We start from the raw sequence: 18,747 nt of genomic DNA, 5'->3' as shown, positions 1-18,747 counted from the left end.
GGAGAAGCAGAGGAAAAGTTCTCCTGTCTGTCTCCAGGCTGACTTTCTCTCCCTCTCTCCATCCTGTTATTGTGGGGGAGAACCAGGCCTCGGTCTGGACTGGACGGGCATCCACAGCAAGCATCTGGAGGGAGACTTTTCTTTTTTTTTTTTTTTCTTTCCAGGAAGCAGCCAGCAGCAGCAGCAGCAGCAGCAGCAGCAGCCTCTGGACGTCGCCGGAGCCCCCGCTCGGATCAGCCCGTCTGTTAGCAATGAACGCCTCGTGCTGCCTGCCGTCTGTGCGCCCAACGCTGCCCAACGGCTCCGAGCACCCTGCCAGCCCTGCCTTCGGCAACCAGAGCGGCAGCGGGTTCTGCGAGCAGGTCTTCGTCAAGCCCGAGGTCTTCCTGGCGCTGGGCATCGTCAGCCTGCTGGAAAACATCCTGGTCATCCTGGCTGTGGTCAAGAACAGCAACCTGCACTCGCCCATGTACTTCTTCCTCTGCAGCCTGGCGGCGGCGGACATGCTGGTGAGCGTGTCCAACGCCCTGGAGACCGTCACGATCGCCGTCGTCAACAGCAACTCCCTGGCCCTCGGGGACCGGCTCATCCAGCACATGGACAACGTCTTCGACTCCCTGATCTGCATCTCGCTGGTAGCTTCCATCTGCAACCTACTGGCCATCGCCGTGGACAGGTACGTCACCATCTTCTACGCGCTCCGCTACCACAGCATCATGACCGCGCGGAAGGCCCTCGCCTGGATCGCGGCCATCTGGGTGAGCTGCGGGGTCTGTGGCGTGGTGTTCATCATCTACTCCGAGAGCAAGATGGTCATCGTGTGCCTCATCACCATGTTCTTCGCCATGCTGCTCCTCATGGGCGCCCTCTACGTGCACATGTTCCTCTTCGCCCGGCTGCACGTCCAGCGCATCGCGGCACTGCCGCCCGCCGACGGGGCGGCCCCGCCGCAGCACTCGTGCATGAAGGGGGCTGTGACCATCACCATCCTGCTGGGGGTGTTCATCTGCTGCTGGGCTCCCTTCTTCCTCCACCTCGTCCTCATCATCACCTGCCCCACCAACCCCTACTGCATCTGTTACACCGCCCACTTCAACACCTACCTGGTCCTCATCATGTGCAACTCCATCATCGACCCGCTCATCTACGCCTTCCGGAGCCTGGAGCTGCGTACCACCTTTAAGGAGATTCTCTGCAGCTGCAACGGCATGAACCTGGGCTAGGGCGCCGGGGCCCTGGACGCGCACGTGGGTTCGGTCACTGTTGGCCCTGCGCCCGGCCAAGGCGTTTAGAAGGAAAAAAAAAAAAAGAAGAAGAAGAAGAAGAAATACTCGGAAGACGCAAAATCGGCCAACAGCCACGATCGCCCATGTCTCTTTGCTTTTACCCCTGCAAAGCCTTTTGCAGACAGACGTGGTATGTGACAGGCTTTCCGAAAGGATTCCGAAGTGGGTAAGTCACTGATTTCCCAAAGAGGCCCCGGCAGAACGCAGGGAGGGTGCTGCCCGCATTCATTTCCGTGCACCTGGGGTCCGGAATGCCCACCTCCCTCACCAGCTTCCTCCCCATGTCTCCCTGCCACCAGCCAGACCGGACAGAAGGACTCTGGTTGACTCTAAGAGGGGTTCCGATGTCTCCCAAGCAAACCTGTCTCAGTTCTGGCTGTCAGCTGCTCGGATGGCCTCGCCGGTATTTCATAAGAGACTGGGCATTTGTTCTATTACTGTTTCCAGTAAAAACAGTTTCCTAAAAACACTGAGCTCTGTGTCAAAGAAGCGATGCTATGTATGCCCCTCTTCTTGACCCCCAGACCAGGCTCCCCAAGAAAACCAGCAAGGGGATGTAACCCACTTCTATTTCGGCTGCTGCTTTGTTGGGGGGTTCTTATGCACTGAGTCGAAGGCAGCCTTCACAATCCTAAGGAAAGACAGATACAGTGCTTTTGCAAAATCAACACATACCTGTGTACAAAGTATTTTGATACCTTGCTATTAAGGTATAATTTTCCCTACTTAAAAAAAATCTTCATTTCCTATTACTCCTTTTCCATCATTAAAGCAAGAGAGGGAATCACGGATTGGGGGCGGGGGCATGCATCTCAAGAAATTGCTTCACGGTAGCTTCGGAGAGTTTCAGAAACCGTGGAAATGCACGGGGCTTTCTTGGAATCTCTGCTTTGGCTCGTAGCAGCTGTGTCTCTATCACACGGCTTCCTGCATGCTACCCTACAAAAGGGAAACTTCTTGGTTCGCTGCTCCTTTTGTCCAACACGCTGTAAAAGCGGGGGCGACCCCGCTGTCCGTACCTGTACCTTACCAGCGCAGCAATTCAATCTTGTGAGCACTGGGCGAGCTTTGCTGACTGGCGCTGTCTCTACGTGCCATACATCACTGCGTGCTGGCCACACCGGTCAGACCCTTTCCTTCCCTGGACGGCTTCAGGCTGTACTTTCTGGCTGTCCTCACACTGCCCCCACCGATGGATTCCTATAATATGCTGTGTCTTTGGTGCACAATCGTGTATTTTTCTCGTGCTGGAATATACTGTGGGTTTTTGTTTCTTGTTTTTGTGTTTTGTACTTGAAGACATCCTGCTAATATAAGCAACATCGTGGGGCTCTCGCTTTGGTTGTGATGTTTGGAAACAATAAAAGGCTTCTGTGGCTGCTAAACGTGTGACACATTAAAATACACCACCGGGAAGTGCCCTGGTGACTTCCACACCTGGCCATCATCAAACCTTACACTGCAATTCTGAGTATTTTGTAAATGGTATAAACACTGCCATTGACCACAGTGATCACTGGGATCTTGTTCCCTTGCAGGGCAATGCCTTTTAGCCAAACCACAAAATTCTCCCATTTAGCTTCCAAAAATACCAGGCTGTCGTGCCTGGGCCACTGCCACTCTCCATTATTTTCATCGAGACATCAAATAATAGGTCTTGTCCATTGCCACTCTCAGCCAGCAAATGTGGAAAACGAGAGATCAGGTTCTTTGAAAATTGTGTTAACAGCTAAAAAAATTATGATGCCCTTTTTCTGTGTAAACAAGATAAAAATAACTTTTCACTCTCTGCTATCAGCTTTCACATCACTTTGCTTACCCTCTCAACAAACTTCTAACACAGATGAGTCGCTTTACAGATGAAGAAACAGTCCCAGAGGGCTTATGCGGTTGTTGGACAACACCCAGCTCGTTAGGGTCACAGTGCATTTTGCATCCCGGTGCTGATGTCTCTTTGCACCAACACAATGCTGGCAACAGGTTTCTATGTTCGAACCTGACTCAGCTCTCCTTGCTATATACATTTCTGCCTACAGTAGCATGTCCAGACGTCAACGCCCGCAAGAATCACCTGGGATCTTGTTCAAGTGAAAAATTCAAATCAGCAGGTCTGGGGTGGAGCCTATGATTCTGCATTTCTGACTCTGACAAGCCCCCAGTGGGATACAACTGCTGGTCTAGGGACCACCGTTCACAAAGCAAGTGCATAGAGGACTTTCAGATGAGCATAACGGAAACCCAAAAGTATTCGTCTGCACAGACTGCTGACCCCATGCCAAGGAGTGTACTAGGTGCTATACAGGCATTTGTTTCTCTGACCTCTGCAATAACTCCACGAGACAGATACCATGATCACCCTTATTTTGCAGATGAGACATCTGAAATGCAGAGATTAAGGAGCTTATCTATGAAAATCCAGCTAAAAGCAGAGAAGCAGAGGTCCATACTCAAGCTGCCCAGCCCACATCCCCAAGTCCAATGCCAATGCCCCAGCACCTCTCATGGGAACAGTATAGATGGCTGAGCCATGACCCAATGACCTCAGAGGCACGTGCTGCCATGGAGAGAAACTAATGCGTATTTCTACAACTCAAGAATCCAGGATTTCATAATAGAGTTTCCATAGAAATGTCGTAAAAACCAAGAGCCAATTAATCATTTTATTTGCTCTCCTTTTCCAAAGCCTGTGGGGAGCCCTGGGAAGTGCACCCCTTATTGGGGGGGGGGGGGGGAACGACCTTGAATGTTAGGCTGCCAGGGCCACTTTCCCACATCTTCACATGGGAACTCACTGGACATTTTAAGCAGCAGGAGTCAGATTTAAAACAGGAACCCATGGGGGAGGAGAAGAAAAAAAAAAAAAAAAAGAGGTTAGAGTGGGAGAGAGCCAAAGCATAAGAGACTCTTAAAAACTGAGAACAAACTGAGGGCTGATGGGGGGTGGGAGGGAGGGGAGGGTGGGTGATGGGTATTGAAGAGGGCATCTTTTGGGATGAGCACTGGGTGTTGTATAGAAACCAATTCGACAATAAATTTCATATATTTAAAAAAATAAAATAAGATAAAATCTTAAAATAAATATATCAACAAGTAAATATAAATAAATAAGCAAGCCTAATCTGGGGATACAGAAGCTCGTCATGATTCTAGGCAGGATCACTTCAGTGGTTGACGCCACGGGTCTCTAGAAATCGTCGCCTGTTGTCCTCACTTAAGTTGAACTTTTGAGCTTAATTCTGATCGTTTCCGATAGGGCTGGGGGCTACAACATACTCAAGCCTCCTTGGCTGAAAACCTTCACCCGCCCTCACCTCCGCCAAAATCCATTCTCCATGCAGCAGCCAGTGCAATCCTTTAAAAACATAAATCACATCGTATCACCTTCCTGCTAAAATTCTTCAGTGGCTTCAAATAAAATTTCACTTCCTTACCTGGTCCTACAAAGCCTTAATGATCTGATCTCCTCTGGTAAATCCCCAATGCTCCCCTGGCCCTACTTAACCACCCCCACTGGACTCAGTCCTGCCCCAGGGCCTTTGAACCTGCTGTTTCCTCTACCTCAATTCTCCTCACCCTGTATCTTCCCGTGACTGGCACCTTCTTGTCATTCAGGCTCCAGCCCAATCCTCAGAGATGCCTTCACTGACTACTCTTTCGCAAGAAGACCCCAGGTATTCACATGAGGTATTATTTTATCACAGACCTTGTTGCTATCTTGTACTTTCTTGTTAGTTGATTCATTTAATTCTCATCAATCTCTCCCACCATATTCTTTATGGGACCAGCACGTAGAACTGGTCAATAAAGAATTACGTGTTAAATGAAGAAGTGACTTCATGCATACACTCAAATACGAATCCAAGTCTAACCAAAGAGAAGGAAATGTGCGAGTGATCCTCAGATTTGGTGAGTATCCGTACCGAATGCGGAGTCTCAGAGCAACAGCCCAATCTCGAAAGCTCACGACCTACTAGATCAGAAGTCATGCCAGGCATCTGCAATCTTCAGGATCCGCTGTCGACTACGATGCACACCATACTACGAGAACCACCTACAGGCACTGCTCGTTTCTGAAGAATAACAAAAACCAGCACCCCGGGAGCTTCAGTCTCGTTCCTGTCACCATTTCTTGCCACGGTGTCAAGCACCGGTGGGTAAACGTGGGCCGTCCAAGAACCAGCATCAATCTGGAAGCTGAGAGCACCAGGTGACACGCTGCGGAATGAAAGGGGAAGCCAACCTTTCTCACCTAAGAGCACCCGTCTGGAGGGGCGCCTGAGGGGCTCCGTCGGTCAAGCACCCGACTTCGACTCAGGTCAGGATCTCATGGTTCGTGGGTTCGAGCCCCACGCAGGGCTCTGAGCTGCCAGCACAGCCTGCTTTGGATTCTGCGTCTCCCTCTCTCTCTGCTCCTCCCCTGCTCGTGCTCTGTCTCTCTCTCTCCCTGTCTCTCTCAAAGATAAACATTAAAAATAAAGCAAATTTAAAAAAAAGACACCTACCTGGAAGCCAAGTCAATAATAATAATGAAAGACACTATAAGGTGTAATATGGGCCAGACACTGTGTTAAGCAGCCTGATACATTAACTTGCTGAATTCTCACCTAGAGCCTAGGAGGTAGGCACACTACCATCGTAGCCTATAGAGAAGGAAGCTGGATGGTTTTGGCCCCGGCCACTGAGAAGGTGGGGGCAGCGCTGGGCCTCACAGACGCCGTCGGGCTCCACAGCCCGCGTGCTCACCACAGCACCCCAGCCGTGCGTGTTCCACACTCATCATTAACTAACTTGGCATCGGGCACGACGGGGCACAGACTCTACGTCCCCTCTAGGCTGGGAGGAGCATAATTCATACACTGTTGGTCCTCACCGAGAGCGGGGCTGCGTCACTGGAGCTCAATGAGCCCCAAGTGGGGTCCTATGACTCAGATCCATTCACTCAGGAAAAATCTGGGCGCTCGGAGCTTGACTGCTCTGGGTAAACAGGTCATTAACAACAACAGTAACTAATGCTTAGAGAGTATTTTAATTATACGCCAGATATCGTCCTTGGTGCTTCACGTTTTATCTCACTGGACCTCCAACCCGGCGCCATCTTGACCTCGGAGATCACTTGGCAACGTCTGTAGATGTTTTTGTGGGTCACATCTAGAGTGGGGGTGGTAAAGGCATCTAATAAATGGCAGCCAGAGATGCTGCTGAACACAGCACACAGGACAGGCCCCCACAACCAAGAACGACCTGGCCCCAAAGGGCAGCAGCACTGAGGTTAAGAAACCTCGCCGTCCCGTAAATTAACTGCCAATTCTCACCCTTCCACAGATGAGGAAAAGGAGCCTCAGAAAAGAGCACGCCCGGGGTTCCGCTGCTTCCCGAAAGCCCCACCACAGAACCCAGGTTCCAGACTCACCCCCACCATTCATTCAGCACGCTGAGGGGGCCTGCTTTGTGCTGGCACCTCCCGGGTGAGTGGGCCACCGTGGTGGGCAGGCGGATGTGGCCCTGCCCTGCCAGACTGCCAGGGTGTCAGGGAGACGACAGGTGCGGTGACACCTGACAGGTAGGAAGGGGACCGAGCGGCTCCTCCCCCAGCCAGGGACGCCCTCGAGGAGGTGGGAGTCACGAGGGAGACGAATGAGAAACACACGGAAGAAACCAGAGGCGGCACGAGCCAGGAACTGGAGGCGTCTCGGCGAGCCCAGAGGCCGAGGGCTGTGCCGGGCCACATGGCTGGCTTCTCTGACTGGCCACCTCGAGAACAGGCGCCCGGGGGCCTCTGGCAGGTCCTGGAATCGTCCCTCCCTGGAGACTATTCACAGCTCCTGGGAACCTTCCAGGCCCCAAAAGGGATTAGACACAGTGTCAGAAAACACCAGCTTCCCTGAGCCAAGTCCGTCTGCAGCTCTCCCGGGCGAGCCTCCCAGTGCGTCCCTCGCTGCACAGAGGCCATGCACCTGACCGGTCGCAGGACCCACGCGGTAGGTCCCGTGGGACATGCCCGCCAGCCCTGCAGGATTACCGCTCGAGCTCCCGGAGCCCCCTTCCTGCCACGGTGTGGAGGCAGGTCAGGGAGGTGCGGATAAAATCCAACACGCAAGGGAGCCCGGGTGGCTCAGCCGGTCACGCGTCCGACTCTTAGGTTTCAGCTCAGGTCATGATCTCAAGGCTCGTGAATCTGAGCCGCACGTCGGGCTCTGTGCTGACAGTGTGGATTCTCTCCCTCTCTCTCCGCCCCTGCCTCCCCCCCAAGAATGAACAAATAGAGTTTTTAAAAAACATGCAAGGATACTCAAGGCTGGGCTACCGTGGCCGCAAGGGAAAAGAAGCTTCAGGGCAATCAGACAACACGGGGGTGGTCACCCCAAGCCTGGCTGTGAATCCTTAAGGCCCATCTTCTGACCTCTGAATGCTGCTCTGTTCATGTGTAAAAGGGAGTTCCACCCACTTGCCCGGTAGCATTTAGTTGTGACAACTGAATGAAATGTAACATGGCCCCCCCAAAAAATCAACATATGAATTTCACAGACCCTTTCCCCCACTGGCTTGCCTCTGGAAATTTCTGGAATTGCCTGCAAGCTGCCAGCCTCTCATCCCCCAGGTACCTGCAAATGGCTGTCCCTAGGGAGGGGGAGGGAAGGATAAGGTGAAAGTCAGCCCAGTGTTTTCCAAAGTTCGGAATGGGTTCCACTGGAGGCAAGATGGTCTGTGAAGCATACCAACACCTGTCAACCATTTCGATTTTACTTATTTTTTATTTTTTTAATCTTTATTTATTTTTGAGAGAGAGAGACAGAGCGTGAGCAGGGGAGGGGCAGAGAGAGAGGGAGACACAGAATCCGAAGCAGGCTCCAGGCTCCGAGCTGTCCGCACAGAGCCCGACGCGGGGCTCGAACTCACAAACCGTGAGATCATGCCTGAGCCGAAGTCGGACGCTCAACCGACTGAGCCCCCCAGGTGCCCCTCAACTATTTCTATTTTAAAAGAAAACTTTCCCAAGTAAAGCACAACTTAAATATTTGGATTTATAGTTATACTACAAGTATGTCTAAACGAAAGCTACGTCGTTCCTGAAACTCAAGATTTCTTAAATAGTGTTGCCCGAGATGAGACTTCAGCGTTTACATATAACGGCATGAGTTGCCCATAATGAAGCTGTTCTGCAAATAGGTCACAGGCATGACAAAATCACAAGGGGCCGATATGAATGAGCGAAGTTTGAGAAAAATCTAGCCCAAAGATTTTCACTGTGAAAAGAAAACTATGAGGGGAGAGGGAAAACGGTCAAGAAATGGGGCAAGAAGGGAGTGAGCAGGTGATGTCCATCCACGTGCGTTTAGAGAGAGGCACCTCCAGGACTTTGGCCACGCTCCTGGCACGGTTTTCTCCGGTCACTAGGCATTCTCAGGAGACTGCAGTCACTGCCACTGAATTCTACCTGAGTTGCTCAACCTTGGCACCAGTGACATTGAGGCCAGGTAATTCTGTCACGGGGCTGTGCTGTACCTTACAGGTTTAGCAGCATCTCTGGTCTCTACTCTCTAGACGTCAACGGCGCCATCACATCATGACACATGGCACAGTCAGAATGTCTCCAGACACTGCCAAATGTCCCAGGGCGGGGGAAGGCAGGGCCACCCCCAGTGGAGAACCTCTGAATGGCACTCACGTCTCCTCTGCCTCTTGTTCCTTTGTGATGCCACACGGAGACCGAACTGAGTGTTGTCTGCAGGCTGCCAAGAAATATATGCAAACATCCGATCGAGGAGCCTTGAAAACCGTAAGGGCTCAGAAAACAGTGTTGCCGTACTAGGTCAAGTAATCTCTAATTCAAGAGGAGAGACAAATCGTGTTGGGGCTTACGTGTCCCCTTCACACACACCACTTTCTCAAGGGCTCAGGGATGGGGTTGAGTGGCCTTCCCCAAAGCTCTCCAGCCCCGTAGACCTCCCAGAGAACCTACCGCATTGTGTAATTGTTCTGTTAACTTCTCTCCCTTTTCTGCCAGGCCGTGAGCTGCACTGAAGGCAGCAAGGCAGAGAGGGCACCAGCCGCAAAACAAACCTAAGCATGGGCTTCTGACAAAGGAATCTGCAATTCGCTGCACGGACGTACCAGAAAACCCTGATTCCCCGAATTCCCGTGTGAGTTCTGTTTTCCAAATCTCTGAGGTCGGACAGACCTGGGTTCCAAGCCTGTGTCTCCTCTTTGCCGCAGTATGTAAATTCTCATCAACCCAGTAGAAATCTGGCAGGCACCGAGCTGGAACTTGGTTTTATAATCAAATTATTTCCTTTGGCAGGAGGGGGGCTCCCAGAGGCATTGGAAGCATTCCATCTCTCAATCCACTTGTGAACCCTCATTAAGCTTTATCATGTATGTACCTTTTAATGGACGTGTAATAGATCTACAGAAAACTTCTCGCAAATTCTCTCTTTTGCCAGGCTTTATGACAGGCCCCACCGGAAGTGTGTCCACCCCAGAGCCAGGAGTTGATTGGAAGTGGAGAAGCAGAATGGTATGAGTTGCTTGAGCCAAAGGAATGCATTTCACATAAAATACCTGAAAAAATCCATCAACTCATTTCTCTGAACACTTTACAGAGTACGTGTCTGACCGGAGACAGAGACATGCATGGTCTGGTGCTTTCTTTGTTTTCCATCGTAGAAGGAAAAGATCCTTCCCTGAGTTTATTGTCTGTGCTCTGACATGTGCTGGATTTTGAAGAGGTTGGCACATCCCACTCAACATCAGAGGGGACACAAGAGCAATGTCACAGATGGTCGTCTGGAGTGAGCGCCGCGAGAATGGCTTTGAAGGACTCTGTTTATCAGGAAAGGAAACGCTGTGTGCCCTGCCCTGAAAAGACAGCGGGTGGGGGAGGGCTGGTGGCAAAGGGAGGAAGCTCTCAGCTGAAATTCAGGAGAGCCTGGGACCAGGCTCTGAGCACGTCTGTCACCTTCTCTGGGCTTCCGGCACACACCGATGCCAGTGGCAGAGCTAGACTCAGTGGGTGATTTTCAACCCTTGTCCCTGTCCCTGGCAGTCAAAGGTGCCTGCTGCTTCAAGCACTGTGGCTCACGTGACACAGACCCCCCTCAACACCAGCCACAAAGGAGGTGTCCGGCCCCCACCTGACCATATGTGGATACTCCAGCCTCTTAGCACAGCAGCCACACCTGTGACCCAAGGCAGCCTAGGGGGGACTCAATACCTGTACTTGAGCCCCTGAGAAACAGAGGCCCTCCGGCCCCTGGAACTCTGGGTACCAAGCTGCCGGGGCTGCAGGAGTGAGGGACCAGTCTGCCTGAGGATGGGGCCAGCATCAAAGGAAGCAGGCAGAAGGAAGCAAGGAGACCCCCCCCCCCCCCCCCGCCAACCACTGTTATTATGTGAGTGCCTGCATCCCGCTATGCCTGAAACCAGTCCTAACCCCGGTCTTTACATCACTGAACTGCTGTGTTCACAAGCAACAGCATTCCGACAAATACAGAGGCCAATGTGTGCGTTCCTCAGAGGCCAAGGGAGTCGTCGTCAGGTGTAGGCTGTGGTGACGAGGGAGGAGGGGCAGAGAAGGGGAGAAAAGTAAGAACAGGGAAGGGTTCCAAGCTCAATGAGACCTGCTCCATCATGACCCAGAGTGCGTACTGGGTTTCCATGTAAGATTAGATTCGCAAAAAGAATTAGCTGAAAACAAAGACCAACCGGTAGAGTAGATGTTCCGGGGGAACTTGTGATCTGCCATCCTGTTATACTAAAGGCAAGCAGAAGGGTATGGAAACAGTTCTAATTAAGGTATGGAAAGGAGGGTAGAGGGGCCCCTGAGATGGCTCAGTTGCTTGACTGTCCAACTCTTGATTTCAGCTCAGGTCGTGATCCCAGGGTCATGGGATTGGGCCCCGAGTTGGGCTCCACACTGAGCGTGGAGTTTGCTTAAGATTCTCTCTCTCTCTCTCTCTCTCTCTCTCTCTAAAAGGAAAAAGAAAAGGAGGGTAGAAAACTAGACAACAAAACCAAGGTCTCCACTATGCTTGGCCACTCACCTCCTCCTCAGTGACTCCCCCATCTTTAGATGGACGTGTGTTGAGCCCTGCTCTTGGGCTATCATAACTAGAGAACATGATGATATCAACACAACCATGTTTTCTTGGCAGCCGGATTCAGAGGGAAGATATGCCTTTGTCAGGCAGATGCTCAGAGAAACTACAGGGGAGATGGATGGGTCCCCGGGGTCTGGGACCAGCCAGCAGAGAGCTGAGTCTCTGCAGAAGGAACAAGGAGGGTCTAGAAGTCTGGTGGGGACAAAATCTGAAATGCACGTAGTCACTAGGGCTTGGAGCAATGGATTTACCCTTTGGGGGTGGGGGGCAACAAAGCGCTGACCTCCACCTAAGGGTGGGCCCAGGGCAGAGACTTGGGGTGCCCACAGGGAGCAGGAGGGGATCAACCCTTATTTATGTCTCCTCCCATCCCTCGTCCCCCCTTCCCCTCCTGTAACTGGGAACACTGCGAAGAGGCGGGATCCATCTCACTTCTCCAAGCCCCCCCCAGGCCTGGTCCAGAGCAGACACTTGGAAAACATCTGAGGAGTAAGCAAATGAATGGACGTGAGTAAACGGGGCCTCATCTTTAGCTCATTTAAGTTAAATGAGTTAACTTAATGGCCCACGGCCATGAATGTTAGAAGGCAGGCAAGACCTGAATTCGGCCCAGGGCCCTGCTTCTCACAGCCTCTCACCAAAGACAGTACTTTATTTCTGTCTCTTCACCAAGAAAAATGGGAATAATACCAGCACCCAGGAGGAGTTGAGATGTTTCAATAAAATAAAACACAGGGGCACCTGGTGGCTCAGTTAAGCATCCAACTTCGGCTCAGGTCACGATCTCACAGTTCATGGATTCAAGCCCTGCATCAGGCTCTGTGCTGACAGGTCAGAGCCTGGAGCCTGCTTCAGATTCTGTGTCTCCCTCTCTCTGCCCCTCCCCTACTCTTGCTTTGTCTCTGTCTCTCCCCAAAATAAATAAATATTTAAAAAAAAATTTTTTTAAAGAAGGTGACGGGCACCTGGGTAGCTCAGTCAGTTAAGCGTCCGACTTTGGCTTGGGTCATGATCTCGCAGTTGGTGAGTTTGAGCCCTGTGTCAGGCTCTGGTGCTGACAGCTCGGAGCCTGGATGGAGCCTGCTTCGGATTTTGTGTCTCCCTCTCTCTCTGCCCCTCCCCTGTTCATGCTCTGTCTCTCTCTCTAAAAAATAAACATTTAAAAAAAGTTTTTAATAAAAAATTTAAAAACAAAAATAAAACACAAAGCACCCACTGTCATAGTGCCTGGGGCCCATCAACATCGCTCCTGTTGCTGACATTATCATTAAAGAAAATTAGTGGGTCATCTTGTTCCATTCTGGGCATACCCCACGGGCCTTCTCAGACAGGAATATGCACCCAAGACCCCCTAGGGATCTTGCTGAAATGCAGAATCTGACTCACAGCACTGGGGTGGGGCCTGGGACTCTGCAGTTCTAACAGGTGCCACGTTGATGCCAATGCTGCTGGTCTCAGACCCACAGTTGGCGTGGCGACGCCTCCCGCAGCAGAGACATCACAACCGAGGATGACTTTCCACAGCTGAAAGCCAGTTTAAGGCAGCTTCTTGGCAAAAGAATCTCACTGACTCCACCCCGGGAGGCCATCAGAAAATCAAAAGGGACGATGAGCAGGTGGAAATCATCCCGAGTATTTCTTTTTAAGGAATCATTCCCCAGGCTCCTCTGGCAAGGCCGCCTCTCCCCACCCTCTTTCGGGATGAAAGCAGACGGCTTCAGGATGAGGGCTGCTGGCCAGAGAGACCAAGGGCGTGATCAGAGGGTTGGAAGTTTCAGCCGCAACCCTAGGAAGGAGAGAGGAGCTGGAGACTGAGTTACTCACAGTAACCGACGGTTTATTCAGTCCTGCCTACGTAATGGAAACTCCGTAAAAACCCCTAAAGTGGTGGGGGCTCAGGGACGTTGGTAACCATACTGAGGCCCCGGGAGCGTGACACAGGCTCCCTCCCACACACCCTGCCTTGGGCATCTCTTCCGTTTGGCGGCTCCTAAGCTGTATCCTTTAGAATCAACTGGTAATGGTGACTAAAGTGTCTTCCTGAGTTCTGTGAGTCGTTCCAGTGAATTATCTCACCTGAAGAGGGGGCTGCGGGAACCCCAATTTATAGCGGGGCACTCGGAAGCGCAGGTGACAACCTGAGATTTGTGACCAGCGTCGGACCTGAGGGCAGTCCTGCGGGGGAGCCCTTAACCTGTGGGTTCTGCACCAACTCCGGGGAGCTAATACCAGAATTGAATTGAACTGTAGGACACCCAGTGGGTGTCCAGAGGGTTGGAGAATTGGTTGCGGGGGGCAGTGGGAATCCCATACATTTCACGCCAGAAATGCTGTGAGTAAAAGAGCTCATTGCACAACTCAGTAAAATTACTAAAAATCACTGGCTGCACACTTAAAATGGGAGAATTTTATGGTATGTAAATGACATCTCAGGGCGCCTGGGTGGCTCAGTCAGTTGGGCATCCAACTCTTGATTCAGGCTCAGGTTGTGATCCCAGGGTTGGGCCCCACGTCAGACTCTGCACTGAGCACGGAGCCTGCTTGGGATTCTCTCTCTCTCTCTCTCTCTCTCTCTCTCTCTCTCTCTCTCTCTAGCACACGCACGCACATGCCTTCTGCCCCTCTCTCCCACTCCCGCTCTCTCTCCCTAAAATTAAAAAATAATTTGTTAATTACATCTGAATAAAGTTGTTCAAAAAAGTAAACCTGCCAGGAAATAGGGAAACGACATGAGTTGTTGTACACACTGTCCCAGCACACAACGTGCAGAGACCCAGCTGGCTATTTATGTTAGCAGGAAGTCCAGACCACCTCCCAAAGATACTCCAACAACACCCTGTACTTTCATTAGTGCCCGGGAGGGAAGGGTCAGTCCTGCCCACGCCCATCTGCAAGAACAAAGTAGATGCGTGCCCTTGTAAGACCAAGGGTGACCAAGGACCGCAGTGAGGAGCCCCGCTCCGCCAACAGCATACCTCACCCCACAGTGGCCCAGACCCCCCCCTACGTCAGGGACACCTGACCCCGTGACCTTACTCAAGCTGCAAATTCGTGGGGCACAGAGTTCCCACGGCAACCTAAACCCAGCACCGCGATGAACTCTCCGTTGCATGTCAGACCCAACCCCCAGGGGGCCTTCCTTCCGCCTGCTACGCCGGTTGCCAGATTTAAAAGGTAAGGGAGGCTCACTTCGTTAAGCTTCAGACGAACCCATACTTTTTCAACAAAGGTCTATCCCAAACACTGAATGGGACATATTTAGAATAAAAAAAAATTATCCGTCGGTTGTTTTATCTCGTAACCATGCACGGGGAATGAGATGGTCCTAATGAGATATATTTGTATTCAATCAAGTTTTCAAATCTGGCAGCTGTAGCCCCATGGCTATTTCACCTCCTGGGACTCTTTCTCTTCCCTGCTTCTGGATCTTCGTGGAAACCCCAACCCACACGCACAGTAGGTCTTCTTAACTTCAATCCCAGGGAGAGGCAGCTGTGTTATCAACCTTTTCCCTTCCAGAAGGTTCTGGGGCTTCTTGTGCTAACCTGTCTGCCTTCCCCTGAGCTCTACATTGGCAAAGGTCGGGGCAGTCGGGAAGTCCAGTAAAAACTCCACTTCCCCGTCGTCCTCTGGGCCAGCAACACCTCCTCACCTCGCAGTGGCACAACTCAGAGGAACTTCAAGGAACAGAAAGCATCTGTGACTCTTCATCCATGTGGAGAGCAAACAGCAGCTTCTCTTGCTGAAAAGAAGAATTAGCACATGCTCTATCTTTGTGCAGGGCCGGCTCTCTGCTCGCAGAAAACGCGTTGGTGCCAATTGTTGCAATTTCTAAAGTGCCTACACTGCGCCAGGCTGTGAAGTCAGGACCCAGGGCCCCCCAGGAGGATCACAGCAAGAAAGAGAACCAATATTTAGGGAGAGCAGGCTGCACACCAGGCACCATTCCAAATGCTTTCAATGTACGAGTTTATTCAATTTCATGCGTATTTCATCCCCTCACACCCTTGGAGGTAGAAAATGCTACTCTCCACCTTTTACAGACAGGAAAACTAAGGCACAGAACAAGTAAGGAACCATGCCAAAGACAGGCAACGAGTGAGTGGACGCATGCTTAACCACCGGAAGTTCTAGGAATCAACCACGGACTGACCAAAGACTGGTCCAGGATGCATACGTCATCCTTAGTAAAGGGCTTGTACTATAGAATCAGATTATGGGGCATTTGGACCTGGAGTCTACCACCCACAAACCGGGGGCATCATCCAAAACATCATCCAAAAGGGCCACTGCTTACTGGGGACTGTGCCAGTCACCATGCTAAACTTATCACACAGATGTGAAACGGTGATGTCACCTGCTCCTTTAATTTTATTTCATCTTCAAAACCACATTTGAAATCATCCTCGTTTCATCGATACTGAGGCTCAGAGAGGCAAGTAACTTAGCCGGGGGTCACAAGGCTAGAAAGTACCAAAGCCAAGATGGGCACCCAGATGGGAGCCAGAAGCCTGAGCTGCTTCCACTATGGCACAATAATACGATTCATAAGACATAGCTGGGGGGGGGGGGGGGGGGGAATCTCAATCATTTCATAATAAAAAAATAAATTGTTAACGAATTTGAAATAGATGTTTAAACCATTTGGGGGCACCTGGGTGGCTCGGTCGGTTAAGCCTCTGACTCTTAGTTCTGGCTCAGGTCATGATCTCACGGTTCGTGAGTTCAAGCCCTGCGTCAGGCTCTGTGCTGACAGCGTGGAGCCTGCTTGGGATTCTCTCCCTCCCTCCCTCTGCCCCTCCCTCAGCTCGTGCTTGCTCTCTCATTTGCACTTTCTCTCACGTGCTCTCTCTCTCTCAAATAAACAAAAATTTTTTTAAGGTTTAAACCATTTTTAAAAAAGAAAAGCTAGCATTTGTTTACAAAAGAAAATAAATCTAGGAGTATAAAATGTTTACCTAAAATCCAGAAGCAATTTTTGTTAAGATGGACACACTTTTTAGAGACATAAATCTAATCTTTTGAAAAGAAAAAGACCAAATTCTTTCTGGCTCTATGTTTCTATGACTGGATAATGATTGGGCGTTCGGTACACACACAATAGAATTAACTTCATTAAACGGGACCAGAAGTGATTGTTGCCGCCTAGACTAAAGAACCTCAATAATTATACATTCCCCTCCAAAATGAAAGGTCAGGCCGTCCTACCGAGTGAAACTGTCACACGAGCCATTAGCCATTTAAGCCAGCGAAGTTCTGTCTTCAGTGTTCGGATTGCCTTTGAAAGCTGCCGAGTACCCGGTGCCTTCCTCTTCCACGGCCACCACAGGCTGTGCCAGGAACAGACCCACCCGAGACAGGTGCAAACCACTGGCCCACACAAGTCCTTTAAGAGCAAACACGCTGAACCTGAGACATACTGTTCCTTTGTCATTTGGAACTTGCAGCTTCTCCCTCGTCAAACGCCCAAAGACAGCGACCCGAGCAAAACTCACGGACAGAATGAGTTAACGCCACTCCCAGGATCCACCTGTAGTCTTGTACGAGAGGCATTCTTGGGGGTCCCTGAGCTTTTGTTTAACACATCCCCATGTTTGTGCTTTTCTCCAACAGGCCTTACTGGAATTCTTGATTTCTTAGAGGCGACCATTCCTCTCCTGGGATTAATCTGCAAACAAAATGGGCTGAGTGGCGGGGGTACCGGGGTAAGGGGAGAGGAGGTGACTTCAGTGCGAACGGTATTAGTATAATCCCAGCAACAGACACCGAACAGACTTATAAGTAAACTCTGGGGTAACGATAATGTAATGGGGTGACGGAGCAGGAGGAGAGAGCCAAGTCCTCACCTTCTACGGTGGGAAGTCCCCAGAGAGCATCTAACGTCTGGAACCAAGTAGACCCAGAGGTGGACTATAGTCCAGAAGGAGAAAACCCAGACCTCCCCTGCCTGCCTTCTTCCAAGGGCCGCTGGGGAGCATGAGGATGAGATGCTTTTATAAGTCACACTGCACGGTCAGCAGATAATAACAACAAAAGCTATCTGTCTCTCAAAAATAAACAAACATTTAAAAAAAAAAAAAAAGGCACCTGGATGGCTCAGTTGGATAAGCGTCCGACTTCAGCTCAGGTCACGATCTCGCGGTTGGTGGGTTCGAGCTCTGCGTCGGGCTCTGTGCTGACAGCTCAGAGCCTGGAGCCTGCTTCGGATTCTGTCTGTCTGTCTGTCTCTCTCTCTCTCTCTCTCTCTCTCTCTCTCTCTGCCCCTCCCCCACTCGTGCTCTCTCAAAAATAAATAAACATTAAAAAATTTTTTTTAATAACAACAGAAGCTAGTAACGTAGCAGGAGCTGATAAACATAAGCGGGAGGGACAGAAGGAAAGCCCTGGACACCTTGTCGGAAACTTTAAGCGCTTATCTCACTGAGTCCCACACCACTGCGTGGTACCTGCCATTTCCCACCTTCAGTAGTGAGGAAACTGAGGCTCTGAGAGCCTAGGCCCATTTCCCAGGCCACACAGTAAGCTGGAGTCAGGATCTGATTCTAGAGCCCTGTGCATCCTGACCCGTGGTTTGCCCACACGGCGGGGCACGGGCACACTCCTCTGTGGGTGAAAGTACTGGGCAAGGCAACTGAGAATAACTTTCTGGTTTTAAGGTAAAAATGCCTCCACTCTGCTAATGTGTCAAAACAGCTATTAACATGTTTTCTTTCATAAGCACCGATAAAAACATCTAGCAGGTGCCACATTCATGGCTCCAGACCCTCTAAGGAGCAAGTTAATGACACATTTAGTAACCCCCATGGAGTGCCTTAACATTTAAAATGAAATGGACAAGGTCTTTTATGTGCTGTAAAAGAAAAACACAGCCCAATAGGTGCATTAAAAGGCCGTATTTTAAAAAGCATTTGTTTAGAATTATTGACATTTGTGCTTTAACGCAAGACGAAAATCCTGCGTTAAATGAATTCCTCTCAAGGGAGAAAGTAAAAAAAAAAAAAAAAAAAAATGAAGTTTGCCTTGAAAACCCAACTACATTTTCAGACAGACAGAGTTTCCCGGTAGAACCCAAGTTTCCCTGACATCTTGGGGGTGACTGTGGACTATGAACAACTCCTTTGCTTTCTTTTTCAAAAGTTCATTTAACTATTTTTTTACTGACCTCTATATGGGGCTCCAGCTCTCAACCCCAAGATCAAGAGTCATGATATTCTACCTACTGAGCCAGCCAGGTGTCCCAACTCCCTTCTCTTTCTTCACCAAGAGCTAACTTTTCGGCTAAAAGGCCCCCCTTCTGCAGGAATCCTGTCCTGGCTGCATCAGGCACTGGGCACCAGTGATCGATGCATTCCGAATGCCTGGAG

At 50.6% G+C, this 18,747-nt stretch overlaps 1 protein-coding gene and 1 long non-coding RNA gene across 2 annotated transcripts in view; one reads left to right on the top strand and one right to left on the bottom strand.

Moving 5' to 3' along the window:
- Positions 1 to 18,747, bottom strand: part of LOC123384259 — a 144,084-nt gene that overhangs the window by 76,643 nt on the left and 48,694 nt on the right. The gene's annotated exons all lie outside the window — the stretch shown is intronic.
- Positions 180 to 2,890, top strand: MC3R (melanocortin 3 receptor). The gene has a single exon (XM_023251083.2). It carries the CDS (start codon positions 252 to 254, stop codon positions 1,221 to 1,223), a length of 972 nt encoding a protein of 323 aa, XP_023106851.2. The 5' UTR covers positions 180 to 251; the 3' UTR covers positions 1,224 to 2,890.

This window comes from Felis catus, chromosome A3 (assembly GCF_018350175.1).
Source record: "Felis catus isolate Fca126 chromosome A3, F.catus_Fca126_mat1.0, whole genome shotgun sequence".
NCBI lineage: Eukaryota > Metazoa > Chordata > Mammalia > Carnivora > Felidae > Felis > Felis catus.
The sequence above is the reverse complement of the archived record's forward strand: the minus strand, read 5'-3'. Positions and strand labels throughout refer to the sequence as shown.

Bases quoted from the DNA above. Each gene is read 5' to 3' on its own strand.
- MC3R (XM_023251083.2), top strand. From the start codon at position 252: ATGAACGCCTCGTGCTGCCTGCCGTCTGTGCGCCCAACGCTGCCCAAC.